The 23867-nt window shown below is 56.3% G+C and overlaps 1 protein-coding gene across 3 annotated transcripts; it reads right to left on the bottom strand.

Moving 5' to 3' along the window:
• Positions 1-290: 290 nt before the first annotated feature.
• Positions 291-15269, bottom strand: sapcd2 (suppressor APC domain containing 2). 3 transcript variants are annotated; one of them, XM_052037293.1, is made up of 7 exons: positions 14572-15269; positions 10454-10732; positions 8479-8606; positions 4878-5024; positions 3744-3845; positions 2237-2362; positions 291-693 (listed from the first exon to the last, which is right to left on the bottom strand). In XM_052037293.1, exons 1-7 carry the CDS (start codon positions 14870-14872, stop codon positions 565-567), a joined length of 1212 nt encoding a protein of 403 aa, XP_051893253.1. In that variant the 5' UTR covers positions 14873-15269; the 3' UTR covers positions 291-564. The 3 variants fall into 3 exon arrangements, with proteins under 3 accessions (XP_051893253.1, XP_051893254.1, XP_051893255.1); XM_052037294.1 differs by having other exon boundaries at positions 10496-10732; XM_052037295.1 differs by lacking the exon at positions 10454-10732 and having other exon boundaries at positions 14572-15266.
• Positions 15270-23867: the final 8598 nt, after the last annotated feature.

Below are 23867 nucleotides of genomic sequence, written 5' to 3'. Positions count from 1 at the left end.
GCTGGGTGTGGGGCCAAGGACCCAGTCACCCCCATAGCTCAGCCCCAACCTCCCCTTCGAAAGGCTCACATCGAAACACAGACAGAGGCTGGGAGTTTTATTATTAAAAGGCAGTGTGCAATGAAGCAGGCATGCTTCGTCCTAGTGGTCAGTGCTGTGCTCCCTCCGTGTGGGTGATTGGGGGGGGGGGGGGGGGGGGGGGGGGGGGGGGGGGTGTCCAGTACCATCTGACAGCAAGTCCCTACTGTAAAAAAATGTAAACAGACTGAGGGATGTGTGTGGGGGGGGGGGGGGGGGGGGGGGGGGGGGGGGTCTCCAGCAGCAAGTAAACAAGGAACGGAGTGCGGGCCACTCCCTGCTCTCCCGCTGTATCGAGGTCTGCAGCCCAGGTACAGACACCCAGCCCACCACGAGTCCAAGGAGTCAGGAGTGGAGGGGGCACGCGAGGTGCAGGCTGCTCCTCCTCTGTGCGGGGGCAGAGACCGGGAGCGAGGAGTGTCGGATGTTCTGGCTGCGGAGTGTCCGAGCCACAGGGTGCGGCTCCGACCCGAGCACGCTCGGGCCTCAGATGAAGGTGGAGTCAAGCTGGCTGTTCTCCGGCTGGGCTCGCGAGCGGGCGGCGAAGAGCTGCTTGATGAGGGCCGACTTCTCCTGCTCCAGCTGGGTGATCCGCTCGCTCTTGGTGGTCACCTCCTGCCAGGACACGGCGGTTAGACCTCGCCACACCACCCTCGGCCAGCTCCTCCACTGTCTCCCCCCCCCCCCCCCCCCCCCCCCCACCCACCCACCCCCAGCCCTTCCTCTCATCTCCTGAATGCCCCCCTTGACCAGTCTCCCAACCTTCATCCACACACGACCCAGGGGTGAAAGGCAATGAAATTCTGGGCTTGTTCATTGAACGCCAGTTGTGGGGAAGTTGCTCCTTATTAGGGAATGGATAAATATCAGCCAATCAGAGCCAGCAAGGCAAAGGAAAGGCTCATCACTCCCAGCAAACCCAGCTCTGGTTTCTGAGACAATAACTAATGGCAGATAAAGGCCACATCTCACTGCAATTATACAGGCCCTGGCAAGGACACATCATCAATAGAGCAATACAGCATGGATACAGGCCCTTCGGCCCAACCAGTCCATGCCGGCCACGGCGCCCACCCATTTAGTCCCACTTTCCTGCGTTCGGCCCATAACCCTCCAAGCCCCGCCCCTCCACGTACCTATCCAAGTGCTGCTTAACTGACACTGTTGTACCTGCCTCATCCACTTCCTCCGGTAGCTCATTCCATATACTTACCACCCTCTGCATGAAAAAGTTGCCCCTTTTAGATCTTTCCCCTCTCACCCTAAACCCCTGCTCCCAAGTTTCGGACTCCCCTACCCTGGGGAAAAGACTGTTACCGTCCGCCTTACCTGTGCCCCTCATGATTTTATAAACCTCCATAAGATCGCCCCTCATTCTCCTACGCTCCAAGGAATAAAGACCCAGACTGGCCAACCTCCCCCATAACTCGAGCCCTCTAGCCTTGGCAACATCCTTGTAAATCTTTTCTGCACATTTTCCAATTTAACCACATCTTTCCCACAACAGGATGACCAAACAGTGGTTGTCGGAAGTTGGAAAGATCGATGTTCATGCCATCAGGTTGGAGACTACCAAGGCGGAATATTAGGTGACTTCTAACTTCAGGTAACCCTTCCCCTCTGTGCCTCCCCCTTTGTTTTCCCTTACCCCACTGGCCCCATCACCCCTTCTCTTTCCCCTCCCCCACCCTCAGTCTGCCCATCACCCACACGTTCTTCCCTCCGGTTCCCCCCACCTCCTTCCCTTTATTCCAGGCTCCACTCTCCTCTCCTATCAGATTCCATCTTGTTCAGCCCTTTGTCACTTCCACCTATCACCTCCCAGCTTCTGACATCGTTCACCACCCTCCCCTCGCCAACCGATCACCCCCCCCCCCCACACCTGGATTCACCTACCCACCCCCTCCCCCCACCTGTTATTCTGGCTTCTGCCCTCTTCCTGATGAGGAGTCTCGACCTGAAACGTCGACTGTCAATTTTTCTTCATAGATGCTGCCTGACCCGCTGAGTCTCTGCAGCTTTTCGCGTGTTGCTAAAAGATCCAGGACAAGATTTTTTGTTGGGAAGGTTTCTCCAGGAACCACAGATGGAGTTGGGATACACCCAGCTGGGCATGGGTGACAGGCTCGAGGGTTTGAACACGTTGCGTCTCCCTCACCTTGGTGAGCTGCCGGTTTTGCTCCTTCAGCATGCTGACCACCTGTGCGTTGTTCCCGAGTCCTGGAACGCTCGCTTGGTTGGACGGGTCTGAGCCATTCACCGGGTTGGACGATCTGGCCAGCGGCTGTGGGGCAGGAGAGCAGAGCAGCGTTTGAAGCCACTCGACAGAGATCACAGTTCGCGTCCAGCCGTCAGAGAGAAGCAGACATGAGCCGGACATGCCCACAGCTAAGTGCTGAGCTCTCCTCACTGTGAATTACTGCAGGGATACAGGGATCAGTAGGAAGGAGGGGCTTGGTCATCCAATGGGCCTAGGCAGGTTCAGGTTAGGTACAGAACAAAGCACAACAGAGGAGATAATTCCCACTGCAGCTTGTCCCATGAAACCCATCGACTTGCTCCCGACCACAGAACGGGCACCAACTGCAGCCTCCCTCTGCAGGGACACATTTTCCAAGTGTCTCAACCCCAGGGCTACGGAAAGCACTTTGTAGGCAGTGGGTTATTAAATGTCGTCACTGCTGTCCTGTGGGAATGCAAGACACAGCGTGCACACAGCAAGAGCAGGGTGGCACAGCTGGCAGAGCTGCTGCCCCACTGTGCCAGAGACCCTGACCTCCGCTGCTGTCTGTGTGGTTTGCACGTTCTCCTCCTGAGTTTCCTCCAGATTCCACATCACAAAGATGTGCCGGTGGGTGGGTTAATTGGTCACAGGAAATTGCACCCAGTGGGAGATTCTGGGGGAACTTGGTGGGAATAAAACAAAAATGGGAACGATGGCAGATAAGTGTAAATGGGTGATTGATGGTCAGCATTGACTTAGTGGGCCAAAGGGACTGTTTCCGTGCTGTGTGACTCTAAGGGTTAACACGTCCCCCAGAGAGGGTGTGGGCGATGATGGTGGTTGGCCATCGGCTGGGACACTGGTAGAACCACTGCCCCAGTGGTGGTGAGGATGTTGTTCACCCCTCCCCTTCCTCCCCACGAGCAGACGGGGCCAGGGTCAGAGTGTATGTTGGCTGAGCTGTAGCCCACCGGAGGGATGGGCTGAGTTGGGTTCCGGACCCTCAGACCTGACAGTCCTGAGCCCCCCCCCCCCCCACCACCTCACTCAGTGCAACACAGGCACACGCAAGGGTTCGGAGTCTGGAACCAAAGGGGGTCCCAGAAGGAATCGCAGCCACCAGGTAAGCAGGCAACAACGGTGCACACAGCAGCAGCCCTCACACCCCAAGCTCACCGTGACCCCTGGGGACGAGCAGCACCCCCTCATGGTGCCCCCCACACACAGAAAATGCCAGGTTGCTGGGACATTCCCATGGCTGTGGGACCCAGGGCCCAGTGAGGTCAGCGGGGAGTTGTTGCAGGCAGTGGGTTAGGTCTGGCATAGGTGTCGGCTGGGGAATGGGGTGGGAAACGTGAGGACACGGGGAGGGTGGGGCAGGGGGAGCAGTGGGGGGGGGGGAAAGAGAGGGGAAGGGGGGGGGCAATTTGCTGGATCAGACCTTTGCCGAACAGGAAATAAGGTCAGCGAGGCAGCGACTGACAAGCTGGAGTTTGGGCAGCAGCTGGTCCAACCTCCCCGAGCTTCTCACGGCAGCTTCACCCTGCAGGGGGAGAACCAACAGTCAGAACCTGTGGGACCACCCTCCAACCCTGGGACCCCCAGGCCCTCTCGCAGCCATCCCTGCTCAGCAGCAACATTGACGCGGCCCCCACCTTGCACCCAGCACCTCGCGCACACTCCCAGCAGGAGAACACAGCTGGGAGCACGGCCCCAGGGCACAGCAGTGGCCCCGGGCCCCAGGGGTGCAGTGTTCCCTCTGCACCGTCCTGACAAACACTCCCAGGCAGGTGAAGCACAAACATTCACTGACTGAGATGAAGCCTCCATGTGGTCAATACAAGTGCAGCTCCCCCACTTCCGGGCAAGGATCTGGGGACCAACCACTTTACCTGTCACCTTCAGCTGAAACTTTCCCCTCCTGTGAATGCTGCCGTTTATCGCCCATTCCCTGGCCCTGTTTGAAAGCTTTCAAACTCCTCCCCAGTTCACAAGGAAGCTGAGCATTGTACATCAGTGAAACGTGGGAGTGGCTCTGTAGGTTTACACAGCCCTTCACAGACTGGTTTAAGTGTGAACTGATACTGGTTAAAAGTGCTCACAGAACAGTACAGCACAGGAACAGGCCCTTTGGCCCACGATGTCTGTGCCAAATTAAACTAGATCTCTTCTGCCTGCACGTGATCCACATCCCTCCATCCCTGCACATTCATGTGCCTGTCTGAAAGCCTCTTAAATGTCAATATTGTATCTGCTGTCACCACTACCTCCGGCAGCCCGTTCCAGGCACTCACCACTCTCTGTTTAAAACAAAACTTTCCCCCTCTCACCTTACATGCATGTCCTGTAGTATCTGACATTTCCACACTGAGAGAAAGATTCTGACTGTCTACCCTATCTGTGCCTCACATAATTTTATAAACTTCTTTGCTCATTTAGTTTTGAAACAAACCCACTTCCAGCTATGAAGCTAAATGAGGAACCACTCCACAATGCGGCAGGGAACTCGTTTGGAGCAGTCGAGATGCTGCAAATCGCCGAGAGGCAGAGGCCAGGAGAAGCCCTGCCCACTCACACTGTCAGCAGACGATTGGCCGATGCTCCTCTGATGGTCCTGGATGGCCTGGATGTGATGGAGGTACCAGTCACGGGCACAATCGATCATCTCCAGTCCCTGCAGCAAAGCATCCTTCTCCTGCTCCAGCTCCTTCATCCACTTGAGCTGCAAACACAAAGACAGAGTTGACACACACCGGCCAATGTCACCACAGTCCAAGAAAACAAAGGCAAACTGGACAAAGTGTAGGGCAGGAACCAAGCCATGGACCGGCCGCTTACAGCGCAGACCACGGAACCAAGCCATGGACCGGCCGCTTACAGCGCAGACCACGGAACCAAGCCATGGACCGGCCGCTTACAGCGCAGACCACGGAACCAAGCCATGGACCGGCCGCTTACAGCGCAGACCACGGAACCAAGCCATGGACCGGCCGCTTACAGCGCAGACCACGGAACCAAGCCATGGACCGGCCGCTTACAGCGCAGACCACGGAACCAAGCCATGGACCGGCCGCTTACAGCGCAGACCACGGAACCAAGCCATGGACCGGCCGCTTACAGCGCAGACCACGGAACCAAGCCATGGACCGGCCGCTTACAGCGCAGACCACGGAACCAAGCCATGGACCGGCCGCTTACAGCGCAGACCACGGAACCAAGCCATGGACCGGCCGCTTACAGCGCAGACCACGGAACCAAGCCATGGACCGGCCGCTTACAGCGCAGACCACGGAACCAAGCCATGGACCGGCCGCTTACAGCGCAGACCACGGAACCAAGCCATGGACCGGCCGCTTACAGCGCAGACCACGGAACCAAGCCATGGACCGGCCGCTTACAGCGCAGACCACGGAACCAAGCCATGGACCGGCCGCTTACAGCGCAGACCACGGAACCAAGCCATGGACCGGCCGCTTACAGCGCAGACCACGGAACCAAGCCATGGACCGGCCGCTTACAGCGCAGACCACGGAACCAAGCCATGGACCGGCCGCTTACAGCGCAGACCACGGAACCAAGCCATGGACCGGCCGCTTACAGCGCAGACCACGGAACCAAGCCATGGACCGGCCGCTTACAGCGCAGACCACGGAACCAAGCCATGGACCGGCCGCTTACAGCGCAGACCACGGAACCAAGCCATAGACCGGCCACTTACAGCGCAGACCACGAAACCAAGCCATAGACTGGCTAATTACAGCTCAGACCAGGGGATCCTGTCACAAACCAGCTAATTGTAACTCACATTGGGAACCCTGCCACAAACCAGCCGAAGCACTGAACAGAGGCCGTACCCAAAACTACGCCACAATCTGCCCAACCACAGACACAAGAAATAGGACCAGGAGCTGGATGTGGAGGCTCTTGGCTCAGCTCCACTCAATGATATCAGGTCAGACCTGGGTGGTTTTGTCTGACCCCACTGACACTCCTCCAGATCAAAAGGCCACGTTGGATATATTCAACGATCTACCTCTCAGAGTTAGAGAACTCCAATGATCTCCAAGAAATTCCTCACCATCACCATCTTAAATGGGTGACCTTATGAAGCAACATCTCCTGGCCCTTCTAAACTCCATTGATCGGGGCCCAACCTCACAAGATGACCCTTTCACCCCAGGAACTACCCGACTGAACCCTCCCGGAGCTGCCTCCAATGCAGGTGAAGGAGGCCAAACTTACACACAGTACTCCAGGTATGGTCTCAACAACACCCTGGACAGTTGCAGCAAGACTTCCCTGCTGTTATATTCCAGCCTTTTGCAATAAAGCCCGACGTTGCCTTTGCCTGCCTCGTTACTCACCTGCCGACATGCTCAGTTCTGTCCTTCACGTGCGAGGACCCCACACCCTCCTCTACTCAGATGGTCCCCAACCTCTCCCCATTCAACCCGCCAGTTCTCCACCCTCCCCCTCACATTCCCCCCTCGTGCTCCACCTGCCACCTTACTCACCCACTTCACCTCCTGATATCCTCCTCACCGTGCCGTCCCACCCACCTGTGTATCATCACCAGACTTGGCTACAGTAACCCTTCACCCAAGTACTAGCACCCATTATAAACCATTGAGGTCGCAGGCCAGTACTGAGGTGCAGTTCTTAGGAGGTGTTGTTCCAGTGATCCAGGTTCAATCCCGACCTCGGGTGCTGTCTGTGAGGAGTCCGCACACTCTCCGTGACGGTGTGGGTTCCCTCCCGGTGCTCTGGTTTCCCCCCACATCCCAAAGATATGCAGGTTGGTAGGTTAGTTGGCCAATGGAAATTGCCCCTAGTGGGCAGGTAAGGGGCAGATTCGGGGGTGGAGAGTTGATGGGAACGGGAGAATAAAATGGGCTTAGTCTAAAGGGATGGTTGGAGGTTGGCACGAACTGAACCAAGAGCACAGCCTGAACGTCAGCAGGTTCACCTCAGCTACTCTTCCTTTTTTTTTAAAAACACTCCTTGCTAGCTCATTCTCATAATTCTTTCCTGATTTTGTTGGTCATCTTGTTATAATTACTCTTCCCCAAGGGATCCTTTACTCCGAGATCATTAATGAATCCTACCTTATTACACATGACCAGATCTAAAATAGACTCTCCCAGCCTGAATCAGTCCCTGTACCACGGAGCTCTGGTCAGTTTGCTCATTCATCCTACAGCCTCTGCTCTCATCCACAGACTGCAAGAACCTCATTACTGTGGGCAAGTGCACGGTCTATTCTCTGGATCCCTGTACCTCCCTCACTTGCAGTCACACCTTTGGATCACTGACCATTTACATCTTAAGAGGCAGGACTACCTCCTGTAATAAAGTGTCCAGCTCACTTTCTTCCCCCCGATGAATCACTGGTGTCTGAAGCTCAGTCACCAGACCATCAACGGAGTCTAACTTCCACAGCTGCCATGTGGGAGCTTAACTCTGATCTCTGGTCCGTCAGTCTCAGCCGCTGGGTGGGAAGCCCAATGTTTTAACCGCTCCATCACCGCTGCTCCCACTTCCCAATCAACACTCTACTCTGCTCAAAATGCACTCGGATAAGACGTGCCCGCACAACGGCAAGGAGTACCCGAGCCCAGCCTACTCCCACCTGGGGTACCTGATTACAGTGGCTTGCGGTGACAGAGTACAGGGGCGGTGCCACGAACCGGCGACACGAGAACGGCGACAATAACATTGGCACGACTCAGGCAGGTCAGATGCTGAATCTGTCATCTAATCACAGCACAAGCCTGACCCCACAATCTACCTCATCATGGCCCTCGCACCTTATTGTCTGCCTGCGCTGCACTCTCTCTGTGAATGTGACACTTTATTCTGCATTGTTATTGTCTTCCCTTGTACTACCTCCATGTACTGATGGGATGAAATGCTCCGTATGCATGGCATGCAAAACAGTTTTTCACTGTACCTTGCTATACAGGTGACAATAATAAAAAATTTAAATTTACCTTGGGAAGACCCAAGCAAAGTTAATGTTCTGCACCCCCCCCCCCCCACCCCCACCAATGTAGAAAGGCCCCTTCCCTCCCACCCCCACAGCCCATGGAACACAGGCCTGGTTAGAGACATGGCTGTACCTCCCTCCTCCCCGCAGCCCCCCTCACGTTACTGCCCCCGACAGTGAGACCACTCACCGCGCTGTAGTCCGCCCCACTGGTGATGGTGTGGCGCCGCAGCTCGCTGCGGTCACGTCCCTGACGCCGGCCGTAAGCTATTCCACTGCAGGCAGCCTCGCTCTGGCAGCGGGTCATGTGCCTCCTGTCTGCAGAGAGAGCAGCAGAGAGGGTCAGCTAAGGTAGCAGCCCCCAGCTATACTGACAGACTCCCCCCACCCCACCTCCTAACACATTGGGGGGTAACCGAGCCACACAGGCCCTCGACTCAGCGGAAGGAACAACCTGGTTCGTGAAGCCCTCTCTTGTTCCTGATCACCATACAGTGACCCCCCCCCCGCCCCAGCCAACCCCATGTGGGAGGGTTGGGGGGTGTGTGTGGGAAAGAAGGGCAGAGACCCCCTCAGCCACTGCTCTGCAGGTCGTGAACCCCACATAGACCGATGCCTGTCTTTTTTTTGGCGGGGGGGGGGGGGGCTGCAAACGGTTCAGGGAAGTCCAGGCAAGTCCAGGCAAAAACAAACTTCAAACAGGGCAGGGGGAAGAGGGGAGGTCAGGTGGAGACTAGAGCTGTTGGGGGGTGGGGGGGGGGGGAGGGGGTGGGTGCGAGGTCAGGTCCATGAGGGGGGTGAGGAGACTACATCTGCGGGGAAGGAAGTCATAAAAGGGCAATGAAGACAAGAGGTGGCAGGAGCTCGCTGAGGGGGGTGGGCGGTAGGGTGAAACGGGAGTTGTTGCGTTCTGTTCCGCAACGGTGATTGGGGAAAGAGGGAAGACGAGCCACAGGAGACGACGGATGGCAGAGTGGAGGAGGGAAGCGGTGACACTGAGAGCAGCAACAACTGCCCTGCGGGCAGGGACCTGGGCGCTGAAGATTCGGAGGAGCTGGCCCAGGGCCCAGGCACCCTGTGTAATTCCGCTCAGTGTGGAGGTCTCTGGGCGGCCAGCCTAAGGGCCTCGGACATGCTGCTCACACGGTGATGCCCATTGGCTCGTCCCGAGCTGGACAGGTTGCTGGGCAATGACCCGGGCTGACCCCAAGGTTCCATCAGAGGGGACACACGACAAGGCCCCAACCTGAGGAACATCGGCAGGTCCCACAGGTACGAATTAGTCAACGACAGGCCGGATGGTGAAAGGTCACTTCAGGGCTAACTTGGGCAAAGTGAGTCGCCCCAAGGAAGGGGGGGGGGGCGTCAGGACCCACGGGCGCCACCCCAGGCCCAGGTGGGGGGGGGGGGGGGGTGCAGAACAATAAACGACATTGAAGTCACAGACAAATGAACATAACAAGCAGGCAGGATTAGATCTGCATCACGCGGGAAAACCAGGGATTTTTGGGTGGAAGGAGGAACATTGGCTGAAACGGCTGTCTGACCCGTGGGCCCCAGAGCAGGGCATTCCTTCCCATTCAGGGTTGAATAAAAATCAGCACAGAAAACAAAAGAAAAATCAGAAGAGGAAATAGTAAAAAAAAAAGTAAATGAAGCCACATTTGAGTGAAGGTTCGGTACATTAAAATCATGACACAGATCCACCAGCGGGGAACCAGGTCCAGGATCCGGTGGTTGTGGCTCTGATCTTCCCCCCTTTCAGCAGAAAATGGAATCCGACCTGAACCGAACTTTTAAACAGAAATCACAACACAAAGCCCAGGCGACTGGGACAGTTCTTGTCAACTTACAGACGTACTCACACTGTCCCCCCCCACCCCCACTGTGCTCACCTCCCCACCCACAACCAGTTCCAGCAGACACCTGCTGAACGACTTGTCCAAGAAACAGCTGAACTCCAGGGAAGAAAACCCTGCCTGAAACTCGTGCTGTTTCCTTTATTAAAATCTGCAGTAATCAGTGGGAATGTTTGATCCTGGGACTGGGGGAAGGGGGGGGGGGGGGGGGGGGGAAGGTTGCATAGTACTGATGGCCTGGAGCCCTAATACCGCTAAAATCACCACGTGGGCCAGGCCCACAGCCCCTCCCCTCCCCTCTCTCACCGGCCCTCAGGTGCTTCTGTTCCTCCAGCGCCCATTGCTCACCGACATCCCGCCAGGGCGCCACCCTCGCCTCCCTCCGCTCTGCGCGCTGCTCCCTGTCCCCCGCCAGGGCCCGGTGCTGCCCCAGGCAGCCGTCGGGGACGTTCGTGGACCGCACCCCGAGGGGGGGTTTCTGTCTCTCCCCACCGCCGCCACACAGACTGGTGATCAGCTGGAGCTGCCCGGCGAGCCGGGAGCCCGCCGGCCAGGGCTGCTCCCTGCCAACGGGCCTCTTCCACTCTGCAAAACATCACCGAAAGTCACAGATGGGACGGGAGCCCCTCCACCCGTCCTGGGACACTGGGCACACGGGTAGGACAACCTCTCCCCCCACCAACCCAGACCCACAGAAACAAAATTACTGCCCTCACCCACTGGCAGAGGGGCTCATCCAGATGTTCAGTCATGGGACATCCCCATCCCCCCCCCCCCCACCAGATGTGGCACAATGGATGGGGCACCGCCAGATGTTGCTGTGAATGGGGCAAAGGTTGTCCGGCCGGAGGGCAGCGCCACAGATGTTGACAATCAGCCCACCCCTGGCCGGGTGTGGGGGGGAGGGGCGGTGCCACGGACACGGGATTGGGAGACCTCGTCACTCGGCACCCTCCCCTCTCCTCCCCCCCTCCCCTTCCCCTCTCCTCCCCCCCTCCCCTTCCCTACTCCTCCCCCCCTCCCCTTCCCTACTCCTCCCCCCCTCCCCCCTTCCCCACTCCTCCCCCCCCACTCCTCCACCCTTCCCCACTCCTCCCCCCTTCCCCACTCCTCTCCCCCTCCCCTTCCCCACTCCTCCTCCCCCCCTCCCCTTCCCCACTCCTCCTCCCCCCCTCCCCCCCACTCCTCCTCCCCCCTCCCCCCCACTACTCCTCCCCCCTCCCCACTCCTCCCACACTCCTCCTCCCTCCCCCCTTCCCCACTCCTCCTCCCCCCCTCCCCACTCCCCCCACACTCCTCCTCCCTCCCCCCTTCCCCACTCCTCCCCCCTTCCCCACTCCTCCCCCCTCCTCCCCCCTCCCCCACTCCTCTCCCCCTCCCCTTCCCCACTCCTCCTCCCCCCCTCCCCTTCCCCACTCCTCCTCCCCCCTCCCCTTCCCCACTCCTCCTCCCCCCCACTCCTCCTCCCCCCTCCCCTTCCCCACTCCTCCTCCCCCCCTCCCCTTCCCCACTCCTCCTCCCCCCCACTCCTCCTCCTCCCCCTCCTCTCCTCCTCCTCCCCCCTCCCCCTCTCCCCACTCCTCCTCCCCCCCTCCCCACTCCCCCCACACTCCTCCTCCCCCTCCCCCCTCCTCCTCCCCCCCTCCCCACTCCTCCTCCCCCCCTCCTCCTCCCCCCCTCCCCCACTCCTCCTCCCCCCCTCCCCCACTCCCCCCCCACTCCTCCTCCACCTCCCCCCCCACTCCCCCCCACTCCTCCTCCCCCTCCCCCCTCCCCACCCCTCCTCCCCCCACTCCTCCACCCCCCTCCCCCCCCACTCCTCCACCCCCCTCCCCCTCCCCCTCCCACCCCACTCCTCCTCCCCCCCTCCCCACTCCTCCTCCCCCTCACTCCTCCCCCCTCCTCCCCCACTCCTCCTCCCCCTCCCCCCCCACTCCTCCTCCCCCTCCCCCCCCACTCCTCCTCCCCCTCCCCCCCCACTCCTCCTCCCCCCCCTCCTCCTCCCCCTCCCCCCCACTCCTCCTCCCCCCCTCCCCTCCTCCCCCTCCCCCCCCACCCCCCCTCCCCCCCACTCCTCCTCCCCCCTCCCCCCCACTCCTCCTCCCCCCCTCCCCACTCCTCCTCACTCCTCCTCCCCACTCCTCCTCACTCCTCCCCACTCCTCCTCCCCCCTCCCCTTCCCCACTCCTCCCCCCTTCCCCACTCCTCTCCCCCTCCCCTTCCCCACTCCTCCTCCCCCCCACCCCCTCCCCTCCTCCCCCTCCCCCCCCCCACTCCTCCTCCCCCCCCTCCACCCCCCCTCCCCCCCACTCCTCCTCCCCCCTCCCCCCCACTCCTCCTCCCCCCTCCCCACTCCTCCTCCCCCCCTCCCCACTCCTCCTCACTCCTCCTCCCCCCCTCCCCACTCCTCCTCACTCCTCCCCACTCCTCCTCCCCCCTCCCCTTCCCCACTCCTCCCCCCTTCCCCACTCCTCCTCCCCCCCTCCCCTTCCCCACTCCTCCTCCCCCCCTCCCCTTCCCCACTCCTCCTCCCCCCCTCCACTCCTCCTCCCCCCTCCCCTTCCCCACTCCTCCTCCCCCCTCCACTCCTCCTCCCCCCTCCCCCCCACTCCTCCTCCCCCCCACTCCTCCTCCCCCCCTCCCCACTCCCCCCACACTCCTCCTCCCCCCCTCCCCACTCCCCCCACACTCCTCCTCCCCCCCACTCCTCCTCCCCCCCTCCCCACTCCCCCCACACTCCTCCTCCCCACTCCCCTTCCCCACTCCTCCTCCCCCCCTCCCCTTCCCCACTCCTCCCCCCACTCCTCCCCCCACTCCTCCCCCCTCCCCACTCCTCCTCCCCCCCTCCCCTTCCCCACTCCTCCCCCCCTCCTCTCCTCCTCCTCCCCCCTCCTCTCCTCCTCCTCCCCCTCCCCCTCCTCCCCCCCTCCCCCCCACTCCTCCTCCCCCCCTCCCCCCCACTCCTCCTCCCCCCCTCCCCACTCCCCCCACACTCCTCCTCCCCACTCCTCCTCCCCCCCTCCCCCACTCCTCCCCCCCCACTCCTCCTCCCCCTCCCCACTCCTCCTCCCCCCCTCCCCACTCCCCCCACTCCTCCTCCCCCTCCCCCCTCCCCACCCCTCCTCCCCCTCCTCCACCCCCCCTCCCCCCTCCTCCTCCCCCTCCCACCCCACCTCCCCCCCTCCCCACTCCTCCTCCCCCTCCCCCCTCCTCCCCTCCACTCCTCCTCCTCCCCCCCACTCCTCCTCCTCCCCCCCACTCCTCCTCCCCCCCTCCTCCTCCCCCCCTCCTCCTCCCCCCCTCTCCTCCTCCCCCTCCCCCCCCACTCCTCCTCCCCTCCTCCCCCTCCCCCCCCACTCCTCCCCACTCCTCCTCCCCCCTCTCCTCCTCCCCCTCCCCCCCACTCCTCCTCCCCCTCCCCCCCCACTCCTCCTCCCCCCTCTCCTCCTCCCCCTCCCCCCACTCCTCCCCACTCCTCCTCCCCCCTCCCCCCCTCCCCCACCCCCCCCACTCCTCCTCCCCCCTCTCCCCCTCCCCACTCCCCTTCCCCACTCCTCCTCCCCCCCTCTCCTCCTCCCCCTCCCCCCCCACTCCTCCTCCCCCCTTCTCCTCCTCCCCCTCCCCCCCACTCCTCCTCCCCCCCTCTCCTCCTCCCCCTCCCCCCCCACTCCTCCTCCCCCCCTCTCCTCCTCCCCCTCCCCCCCCACTCCTCCTCCCCCCTTCTCCTCCTCCCCCTCCCCCCCACTCCTCCTCCCCCCCCACTCCTCCTCCCCCTCCCCCCCCACTCCTCCTCCCCCCCACTCCTCCTCCCCCTCCCCCCCCACTCCTCCTCCCCCCCTCTCCTCCTCCTCCTCCTCCCCCCCCACTCCTCCTCCCCCCCCTCTCCTCCCCCCCCCCTCTCCTCCTCCCCCCCCTCTCCTCCCCCTCCTCCCCCCCCTCCCCCCACTCCTCCCCCCCCTCCCCCCACTCCTCCCCCTCTCCTCCTCCCCCCCCTCTCCTCCCCCCCCTCCTCCTCCCCCTCCCCCCTCCTCCCCCTCCCCCCCCTCCTCCTCCCCCTCCCCCCCCCTCCTCCTCCTCCTCCCCCCTCCCCCCCCACTCCTCCCCACTCCTCCTCCCCCCTCCTCCTCCCCCCTCCTCCTCCTCACTCCTCCTCCCCCCTCCCCTTCCCCACTCCTCCTCCCCCCCTCCCCTTCCCCACTCCTCCTCCCCCCCTCCCCTTCCCCACTCCTCCTCCCCGCCCCCCCTTCCCTCCTCCTCACCCCCTCCCCTTCCCTCCTCCTCCCCCCCTCCCCGTCCCCACTCCTCCTCCCCCCCTCCCCTTCCCTCCTCCTCCCCCCTTCACTCCTCCTCCCCCCCGCCCCTTCCCCACTCCTCCTCCCCCCCTCCCCTTCCCCACTCCTCCCCCCTCAACTCCCCACTCTCACCGCCGCTGTGGCCGGGCTCTGGCCCACCGCCGGGCCCGGGGCTGAGCAGCGCCGAGCGGAGGCCGGCCACCAACCTCTCGAAGGTGAGGTAACCGGAGGCCGGCGCCGCCCTCCGCAGGCACTGCAGCACCCCCGGGGGCAGGGCCTGGCCGGCGCCGCCCCGGCGCCAGCGGGACTCGATCTCCAGGACGTGCACCGACCCCCGCCGCTCGTCGTCCAGGATGTCAAAGAGTGTCCGCAGACTCTGCAAGAACCCGCGGGGCAGCTCCGGCGGCTCGGCGCCCGGGACAGGCGGCTCCATCAGTCCGCCGCCGGCTACCCGGTCCCGGGATAGTGTGGACCCGGTCCTGCCCCGGATCACTCTCCGCTGGGTCTCGGACTCGGTCCTGGATCCGGATCACTCTGCGCCTGGTCCTGGACCCGGGCCACTTTGTGTTGCTGTTCTGTTCCAATTGTTACCTTCAATTTCCGGTGAGATTCACTTTGTAACAAAAACTTTTCCCGCCTTCGCCACTTCCCCTGTGATTGGCTGCGGGGAAAATCCTGCAACCTGAATGGCCGAGTCCGATCGGGGAGAGAGAGAGAGAGAGAGAGAGAGAGAGGAAACGGGCCAGGATAAAGTATTGCGGGGAAGATATCCCAACAATATAAAAACAGGAGCAGGAGTCGGTCGTTCGACTGATGTTGTCACGGCTGATCTCCCACCACAGTATCATTTTCCTGCCCATCCCCTCGTTCCTCTCCAGATTCTCAACATCTGCAGTCTCTTGTGTCTCTATCAAAGTTTTGGGAAACCCAAACACCAAGGTTGGGACCTAGCACAGCCCACCAGGGCGTGACTCCCCAATCACTTTGGCTTGTGGCAGATCAGTAAAAGTCACATCTCTGTCAAAGCCACCTGGCAGAATGCCTCGTTTCCAGAACTCACCAACAAGCACCCCCTTGCTGCCTGGCAGTGAACAGGTAACTTGGTTTATTATTGTCACATGTACCGAGGTACAGTGAAAAACTTTGTTTTGCATGCCATCCAGACAGATAATTTTATCACGTCAATACATTGAGGTAGTAGAAAGGAAAACTATAACAGAACGCAGAATAAGGTGTTACAGAGAAAGTGCACTGCGGGCAGACGATAAGGTGCAAGGCCATACAACGTAGATTGTGTGGTCAAGAGCCCATCTTATCGTACTAGGGGACTGTTCAATAGCCTTATAACAGCGGGAGAGAAGCTGTCCTTGAGCCTGGTGGTACGCGCTTTCAGACTTCTGTATCTTGTGCCTGATGAGAGGGGGAGGGGAGAGGATGCCCAGGGTGGGTGGGGTCTTTGATTATGTTGGCTGTTTTACCGAGGCAGTGAGAAGTGTAGACAGAGTCCATGGAGGGGAGGCTGGTTTTCATGATGTGCTGGGCTGTGTCCACAACTCTGAAGTTTCTTGCGGTCCCAGGCAGAGCAGTCTCCATACCAAGCCATGATGCATCCAGATAGGATGCTTTCTATGGTGCATCGATAACAATGGGGTGAGGCCTCTCCCCATCAGATCCTTCCTGCGTGGTCAGAGTCACTCTCCCAATGCACACTGCCCTCAGGACAGTTGCAGTGCAGATGAGACGATCGTCCACCTTTGTGTGAACTGTGCTTTTGCCAAGAAGGTCTGGAGAAGGATGAATGTTCCTTGTGAAGGTTCATCCCAGGCAGCTAAGTAACAGAGGACTCTCTGATCTACAGGCTGTTCCCAGGGACACATACTTAGACAAAGAGCTAGAAGTTCATCAACTGGGTGAAAGATGCACTTTAGTCTGCCTGAAACTTGTTGGTCTTCCAGAACAACGAGGTGGCTGTAAGTGAATGCTGCTGACTGGCAGATTTCAGGGTCAGGACTGCACTGAATCTCAGAGCAGCACCATAACGGCTCCTTGGGGAAGGACCAAAGTCTAAGGTCCTGCCGCCACTGGACAGGGGCTGCGTCCTGTGTAACAGCCTCTCGTCACTTCATGGGTGTATTGTTGAAAGAGAAAAGATGAGTGGTATTGGTGCTTTGTAAATAGAATGGATTGACTTGATGGGTCAATGAAGGTAAAGAAAGACATGTAATGGTTGTATTTTACTGCCTGTATATATTTTTATGAGTAAAGTTTGTTTTTGAAATGAAAAAAGTCTCACATTCACGTCCTACCTTTCATCACCCAGGGCACCCCAGCACACCTGCTGAAGGAAACAGCCAGCAATGTGCACACCAAACTCCCACACAGAGCAACAGCAGAAAGTATTGGCAAGAATGCCAAGGATGATTTTCCCGCAATGCCTCCTAATAATGAAGATCATCTAAACCTATTGGGAATAAAAATCCTATCCAAGTTTAACATCCCGCCCGAGGCATCAGCTCTGGCACTGCCAAGCTCTCGTCACTCTGGGTTCGTGTGCTGAAGTTTGAGGAGCGGACCTGGGCCCAAAACCTGGGAGCGAGAGGTGAGAGGGCACCTGCTGGCACTAGGGGAGGGGTCCGTGGCTGAGCAGTGGCAGACTGTTGGGGGAGGAGTTTGCTTAGGACCGCAGCGGTAGCCTGGGAGCTGTGGCCCGAGCACTTGTTTGCATCCACAGACTTCCAGCAGGAACTTTCACCCAACAAAACTTGCTCAGGAACAGCGTTGGGCTTCACTGCGACACTCGCCCCCCCCCCCCCCCCATGTCAAATAGACCACTCACTGTCTGCATTTAGACCTAAAGAACACTCCTGTGCTTGAGTGGGGCCAAGGGTGGGGATGTGTATCCCAGAAAAAGTGCTCCCAGAAAGACCTTGGACCACCACGGTATCACCTCTCACCCTTGAGTCTGTTAGAAAGAAAACTGAAAACAATACCTTTGTTGTTGATATAAAAGCATCAAATCAAGCAGGCCGTCAGGAACTTTCTGACGTTGACGTATCCAAAATCAAACTTGGGCTGATGGTGAGCAGAAAATCTAACTCAAAAGACAAAAATGCTGGAAAACCTCAGCAGGTCAGGCAGCATCTGTGGAGAGAGCAACAGTCAACGTCTGGGGCCTGTGACCCTTCATCAGACCCAAAACCTTGCTTGTTTCTCTCTTCACAGATGCTGCCTGACCTGCTGAGTTTTTCCAGCGTTTTCCGTTTTATTTCAGACTTCCAGCAGCCGCAGTTTTTTCACCTCATCCAGACTGCGATGCATTGGGTGAGGCGATAAGGTTGACATCGAATAACCTGTTTTCAAGAAGATCTGTACGAAACATTCCACAGATGTTTAAAAGACAAAACCAAGTGCAAGTACTGTTGGAGGAAAGGGGAGGTTGGAGGCTGGGATGTTACAGAGGTGGGCTCTTTCCACCGTCAGCTCTGAGACTCGTAACGCTGGGAGGTTCTGGAATGAGCCTGTGTTTGCTTTTGCTGAACAGGCGCCCCCCCCCCCCCCCCCCCCCCCCCCCCCCAGCTTTCCTCCGAGACAAGCAGACCTTTCAGTAGCAGGTGGGAGTGGGCATACCTAAGGATTACCTCGCTCCAGCTGACTCAGGGATGAGCACAGCCAGGGCATCCCACTCCATACTACCACCACCCCGAGCCCACCCGGGCCGGCTGAACAAACCACTGGGCTCGGTCACCAAAGACCAGACCTTGCAACTCCAGCCTTCGATGCCAGCCCTGTGTTCCGTGGCGAGCACAGCCTGCGTTGGTTATTGACGTCACAGGCTGTGAAGGGTGGTTATTGTAACTGCCGAGGTTTAGCATTCTCGTCCTCGGTCAGAAGTAGGCTGGACTGAACCGAGGAGGACTCAGCTGTCCCTGAGATGTAAACTGAAAGCAGAGCCCAGCCTTTCCCATCGGGGATGGAAGAAATCCTTGGGGACACAAGATATTTTGACCACTTTGCACTAAAAGGGACTTTTTTTGTTTTAATTGTGTTCTTTCTTGTAAAAATTGTGTTTACGTTTAATTTATATTTTTCTTGTGAATGCTGCTTCTCTGATGCTATGTGCCTGTGATGCTGCTGGAAGTAAGTTTTTCATTGCACCTGTGCACATGTGTACTCCTGCACATGACAATAAACTCGATTTTGACGTTGATACTGCAAATGTTGGTACTGGAGTGAAAAGCAAACTGCTGGGGGAACCCAGTGGGTCAGGCAGCATCTGTAAAGGGAAATCAGACTCTGTACAGAGACCACCGTTCCCTAGTACGACCAAATAGACTCTTGACCTCACAATCTACCTCATTATGACCTTGTACCTTATTGTCTGCCTGCACTGCACTTTCTCTGTAGCGGTTACACTTTACTCTGCATTCTGTGCTGTTTTACCCTGTACTACCTCAATGCACCATGTCGTGAATTGATCTGTACGAACAGTATGCAGAACAGGTTTTTCACTGTACCTCGGTACAAGTGACAGTAATAAACCAATTCCAATTCCAACAGTCAATGTTTCAGATCGAGACCCTTCACCTGGACTGGCACTACTCCTGGCACTGTTGTGAAGGAGGGTGGAGAGTCCTCCCAAATCCAGGCCAGCACCAATGCACTGGAAGAGTTGCCTGGTCAGAACACTGTCTGTGGGAGTTCATGCAGAAATTACAACATGCCACAAAGGAAATTGTTCTGTGATGTCACTAAGTAATGGAAAGGGATAATATAAATGCAAGTGACCTTTGTTGTATTTAAGTTATTTCATCTAGGAGTACAGGATATGAGAAATAGGAGCAGGCAGGACATTCAGTGCCTTGGGCCTGTTCCACCATCCCACACCATCACATACCTCAACACCATCCCCACATCCCTTGATTCCTACAATACCCATCGATTTTTTTCAGTGCAGTCAAAGACTGGGCCTCCAAAGCCCTCCACTTAGAGAAATCCACCACCCTCTGAGTGAAGAAATCTCTCCTCCTCTCAGTCCTGAATGGCCTGCCCCTTATTTGGACACCATGACCCCTCAGCCAGTGACAACCTGTCGAGCCCTGTAAGAATTTTGTACATTCCAGTGAGGTCACTTCACATTCTTGTGAACGCTACAGAATAGAACTGAGTCTATCCTTATTCAACAGACCCGACATCCCTGGAACCAGGTTTTTTTTTGATTATAATAAACACATCACAGGCCTGTTGTTACCTGGCTTATTCCTTGATGGGCAGGTTCTTGATGGGCAGGGTACTGGATCTTCCTGTGTTGCAGTGGGAAAGGCCTGGGGGTTAGCAAGTGATGTTCTAATGGGCAGGGTATAGTGCTACAAGTTCTCTCATGGGCGAAACCCAGCGCGTCAGTGCTCAGTAAGCTGGTGCAGGAAGTTAGAGCCCAAGGCAAGCTGGCAAATTGGATCCAAAATTGGCTTGGTAATAGGACGTAGAGGGTGGTGGTGGAAGTTGGTTCTGATTGGAAGTCTGTGACTGGTGGTGCACCATACGGATTGATGCTGAGATCCTGGATGTTTGTGAATTACATTAAGGATGTGAATGTACAAGTTATGATAAATAAGTTTGCAGATGATATAAAAATTGTTGGTGTTGTTGATAGCAAGCAAGGTTGTTAAAGGCTACGGCACGAGACAGATCAGCTGGAAAGTTGAGCAGAGCAGTGGAAAATTAAATTCAATCCTGACCAGTGCAAGGTGATGATTTTGGGAAAGCAAACAACGGTAGGATGTACACAGTAAATGGGTTGGTCCTATGGTGTGTTGAAGAACAGAGGGATCGTGGGTACAAGTCCATAGATCCCTTGAAAGTGCCAGCATAGGTGGCTAAGGTGGTGAAGAAGGTATGTGGAATCCTTGCCTTCGTTAGACTTGGCACAGAATATAAGAGCTGGGATGTCATGTTACAGCTTTATAAAACATTGGGGTATTGTGAGCAGTTCTGGTCACCACACTATAGGACAGATGTGATTGCACTGGAGAGGGTGCAGAGGGGATTCACCAGGACATTGCATGGTTATAAGGAGAGACTGGACAAGCTGAATTTATTTTCCCTAGAGGGGGAGCTTTTTCACACAGGGTGGTTGGAGTCTGGGATGCCCTCCCTGAGCAGATGGTAGAGACAGAGACTCTGACAACATTTAAGAAGTATCGAAACAAGTACTTGAATCGTCAAGGCAGAGAGGGTAATGGACCTAATGAGGTGAATGGGATTAGTGTGGGTGGGTACAATGGGAGGCATGGATGTAGTGGGCTGAAGGGCCTGTTCCTGTGCCGTGCAGCTCTGTGACTCCATGTGATCAGAAGGAACAGAAGCAAGAGTGGACCATCTGCCCCCTCAGATCCCCTCTGAACCTCCTACTTCTCACCTTAAGCCTACTGCCTCTTGCCTTTGACAAGCTCCCCCTTGGGAAAAGACTTATTATCTGTCTGATTAATCATAATTTTATATACCTCTGTCAGGTCATCCATCAGCCTCCTCTGCTCTAGGGAAAACAAGCCCAGCCCATCCAGTCTCTGCTTATAACTATAAGCTCCAGTCCATGCAACATCCAGGTGAATCTCTTCTGCACCTTCTCCAGTGCAGCCACATCCTTCCTAACAGTGGGGCGACCAGAACTGTGCCAATTTAACAGGATCACAGCTGACCTTTTACCTCAGCACCACCTTCCTGTCCTGAAGAAGGGTCCTGACCTGAAATGTTGACCGTCTGCTTTTCTCCACAGATGCTGCCTGGCCTGTTGAGTTCCTCCAGCATCACAGTGTTTTTCATCTCACCTCATATTGCTTGATGTCCTGCAAATCGAAATGTCTTGAATATACTCAGTGAATGAGCCACCACCCCCCTCCCCCAGCAATCTCAGGATAGAGAATTCCAGAGATTCACTGTCCACTCTCAGCTCAGTCCCCTTACGTTGAAACGGTGACATCTGTTTGCAGATGTCTCTGCCAGGCGACATGTCAATTCAACATCTACCCCGCTAGGCCCCTTAAGAACTTTGTCCCTTTCAATCTCTCTCTTGTCGCTTTTGATCTCATTCATCTAAACTCTAAAGAGTATAGGGGAAGTTTGTTTAATCTCTCATTTGACAAACGGGCCATCCTCGGAACCAATCAGGTGAATCTTTGCTGCGCCCCCTCTACCGCACGCATACTCTTCCTTAGATAGAGAGACCAGACCTAGACACAATATTCTGGACACAGTCTCACCAGGGTCCTCCATACGTATGCTCAAATCCTCTTACAATTGAGGCCAATATGTTGTTTGCCCTCCTAACTCCTTGCTGTACCCACATGTTAATATTTCTTCTACTCAAATACTCTTCCAATGAAGGCCGATATACCATTTATCTTCCTCATCAACAGCTGTCCTCGCAAGTTAACTTACAATGATTTGTCTAAAGGGCACCCAGTTCTCATGAACACCAACGCCTTTCAGTCTCTCACTGTCAACAAAATACTCTGCCTTTCGATTCTGTAACCAAAGTGGGTGCTCTCACATTTTTTCATGTTCTATTTCATCTTTAAGACCCTTGCCCATTCAGGGGGCCAGTCTAATTTCTCGATCCCTGTGGCACTCCTCTAGGCACAGCCCCACATCGTGTTGGGACCTGTTTACTCCACTCTTTGTTTTCTTTCCATTAACTAATCCTCAAATCAGGCCAGTTTTTACCTCATTACCAAGCACTCTAATCCTCTTCTGTAATTTCTTGCATATTACCCAAGACCTACTGAAACTCCAAACATTGCACGTATTTTCTGAGACTAACAGCCTTAAATATTCCAAGAGATTTGTCAAACAAGCTTTTCTTCTCATAGACCCGTGTAGACTCTCCCCAGTCCTATAATTGTTTTCTAAGTGGCCGGTACCACTTTCTTAATTATAGATGCCAGCATTATCCTGTGACTCTCTCCCTCCTTGCTTAGATAGTGGGGTTACATTTGCTATCTTCCAAACCCTTCAACAGTTAGTGGAATTTGGGAGATCACCTTCACTTATTTAAACTCTAAAGAGCACATGCCCAAGTTACTTAATCTCTTCTCACATGACACACCCATACCTAAGGATCCAGTGAACCAATCTATCCACTAACTCCATAGCTGCCTGCTTCAAAAAGCCAGTATGCAGATCATCAGGTCCTGGAGACTTCTTTCTGTCTCATGAATCTCTTTGTACAAGACATTTTCCTAATGCTGATTTCTTTAAGCTTCTCATTCACTCTAGACCTATTTCCAGGAGATTTTCTGTGAAGACAGACACAATATATTTGTCTAATTTTCCTGCTATTATCTTCACCAATATGATTTCTCTTGTCTCCGATTGTAATCTACATTAACTTTAATATTTTTACATACCTATAGAAGACTACAGTCTGTTATTATGTTTCTTGCTACACTCTGCGTACACCGGCTCTTCTCTTGCATCAACTTCTTGGTCCTTTGCTGAATATTAACATTTTTTCAGTTCTCATGCTTACTTCTTCTTGCAGCAAACTTTATAAGCTTTTTTCTTTGATTTAATACTATCTTCACCTTCTCCTGATAGCCAAGGCTGGACCACTTTCCTACTGTGGGCTGCATTAAAATGATGAATAGCACTTGTATTCTGTGTTTTAAATCCTTAAATGTTATCCTTTGTTGTCATATCTTTGAATGTAGTTGCAATACCTCATTGAAACTCGTGGCCCCACCTACTAGAGCAACAGGCTCCGCCCACGATATTTTAAACAGGGCCCCGTGCAGTTTATTTGTAATGAAATGATGTGTATGGATGGCATGCAAAACAAGCTTTTCACTGTACCTCGGTACATGTGACAATAATACACCAATTCAATTCAATCTGATTCATTCCCTGCCCACCCTTGGTCTCCATTGTCCATTCCCAACTCTGGCCCATCCGGGCCCTCTCACGCCAACCTGGCCACATCCTCACTGTCCCAGCCAGTTCTGGCCCCGGCCATGTTGTTTTGGCTCATCCCATGCCTGGCCCATCCACACCCCAAGATGCCCCGCCCACTCCAGGCACACCCATGTTGGACCAGTGCTAGCCCCGCCCACTCCTGGCCACACACTCACCCACTCAGATCTGTCAGTCAATGATGAGTTTATTGTCATATGCACTTTCATGTGTGCACAGGTGCAATGAAAAGCTTACCTGCAGCAGCGTCACAGGCACATAGCATCAGATAAGCAGCATTCACAAGAAAAACATAAATTATAGATAAAAAGCACAATTAGAACAAAAAAAAACAAAGTCCATTTTAGTGTAAAGTGATCAGAATGGTCATAGTGCTGCTAAACTATAGTGATTAGGGTTGTGCAGGTTAATTCAAGAACCAAATGGTTGAAGGGAAGTAGCTGTTCTTGAATTTGGTGGTGTGG

This window comes from Pristis pectinata, chromosome 23, assembly GCF_009764475.1.
Source record: "Pristis pectinata isolate sPriPec2 chromosome 23, sPriPec2.1.pri, whole genome shotgun sequence".
Classification (NCBI taxonomy): Eukaryota; Metazoa; Chordata; class Chondrichthyes; order Rhinopristiformes; family Pristidae; genus Pristis; species Pristis pectinata.
This window is presented reverse-complemented; position numbering and strand designations above follow the sequence as displayed.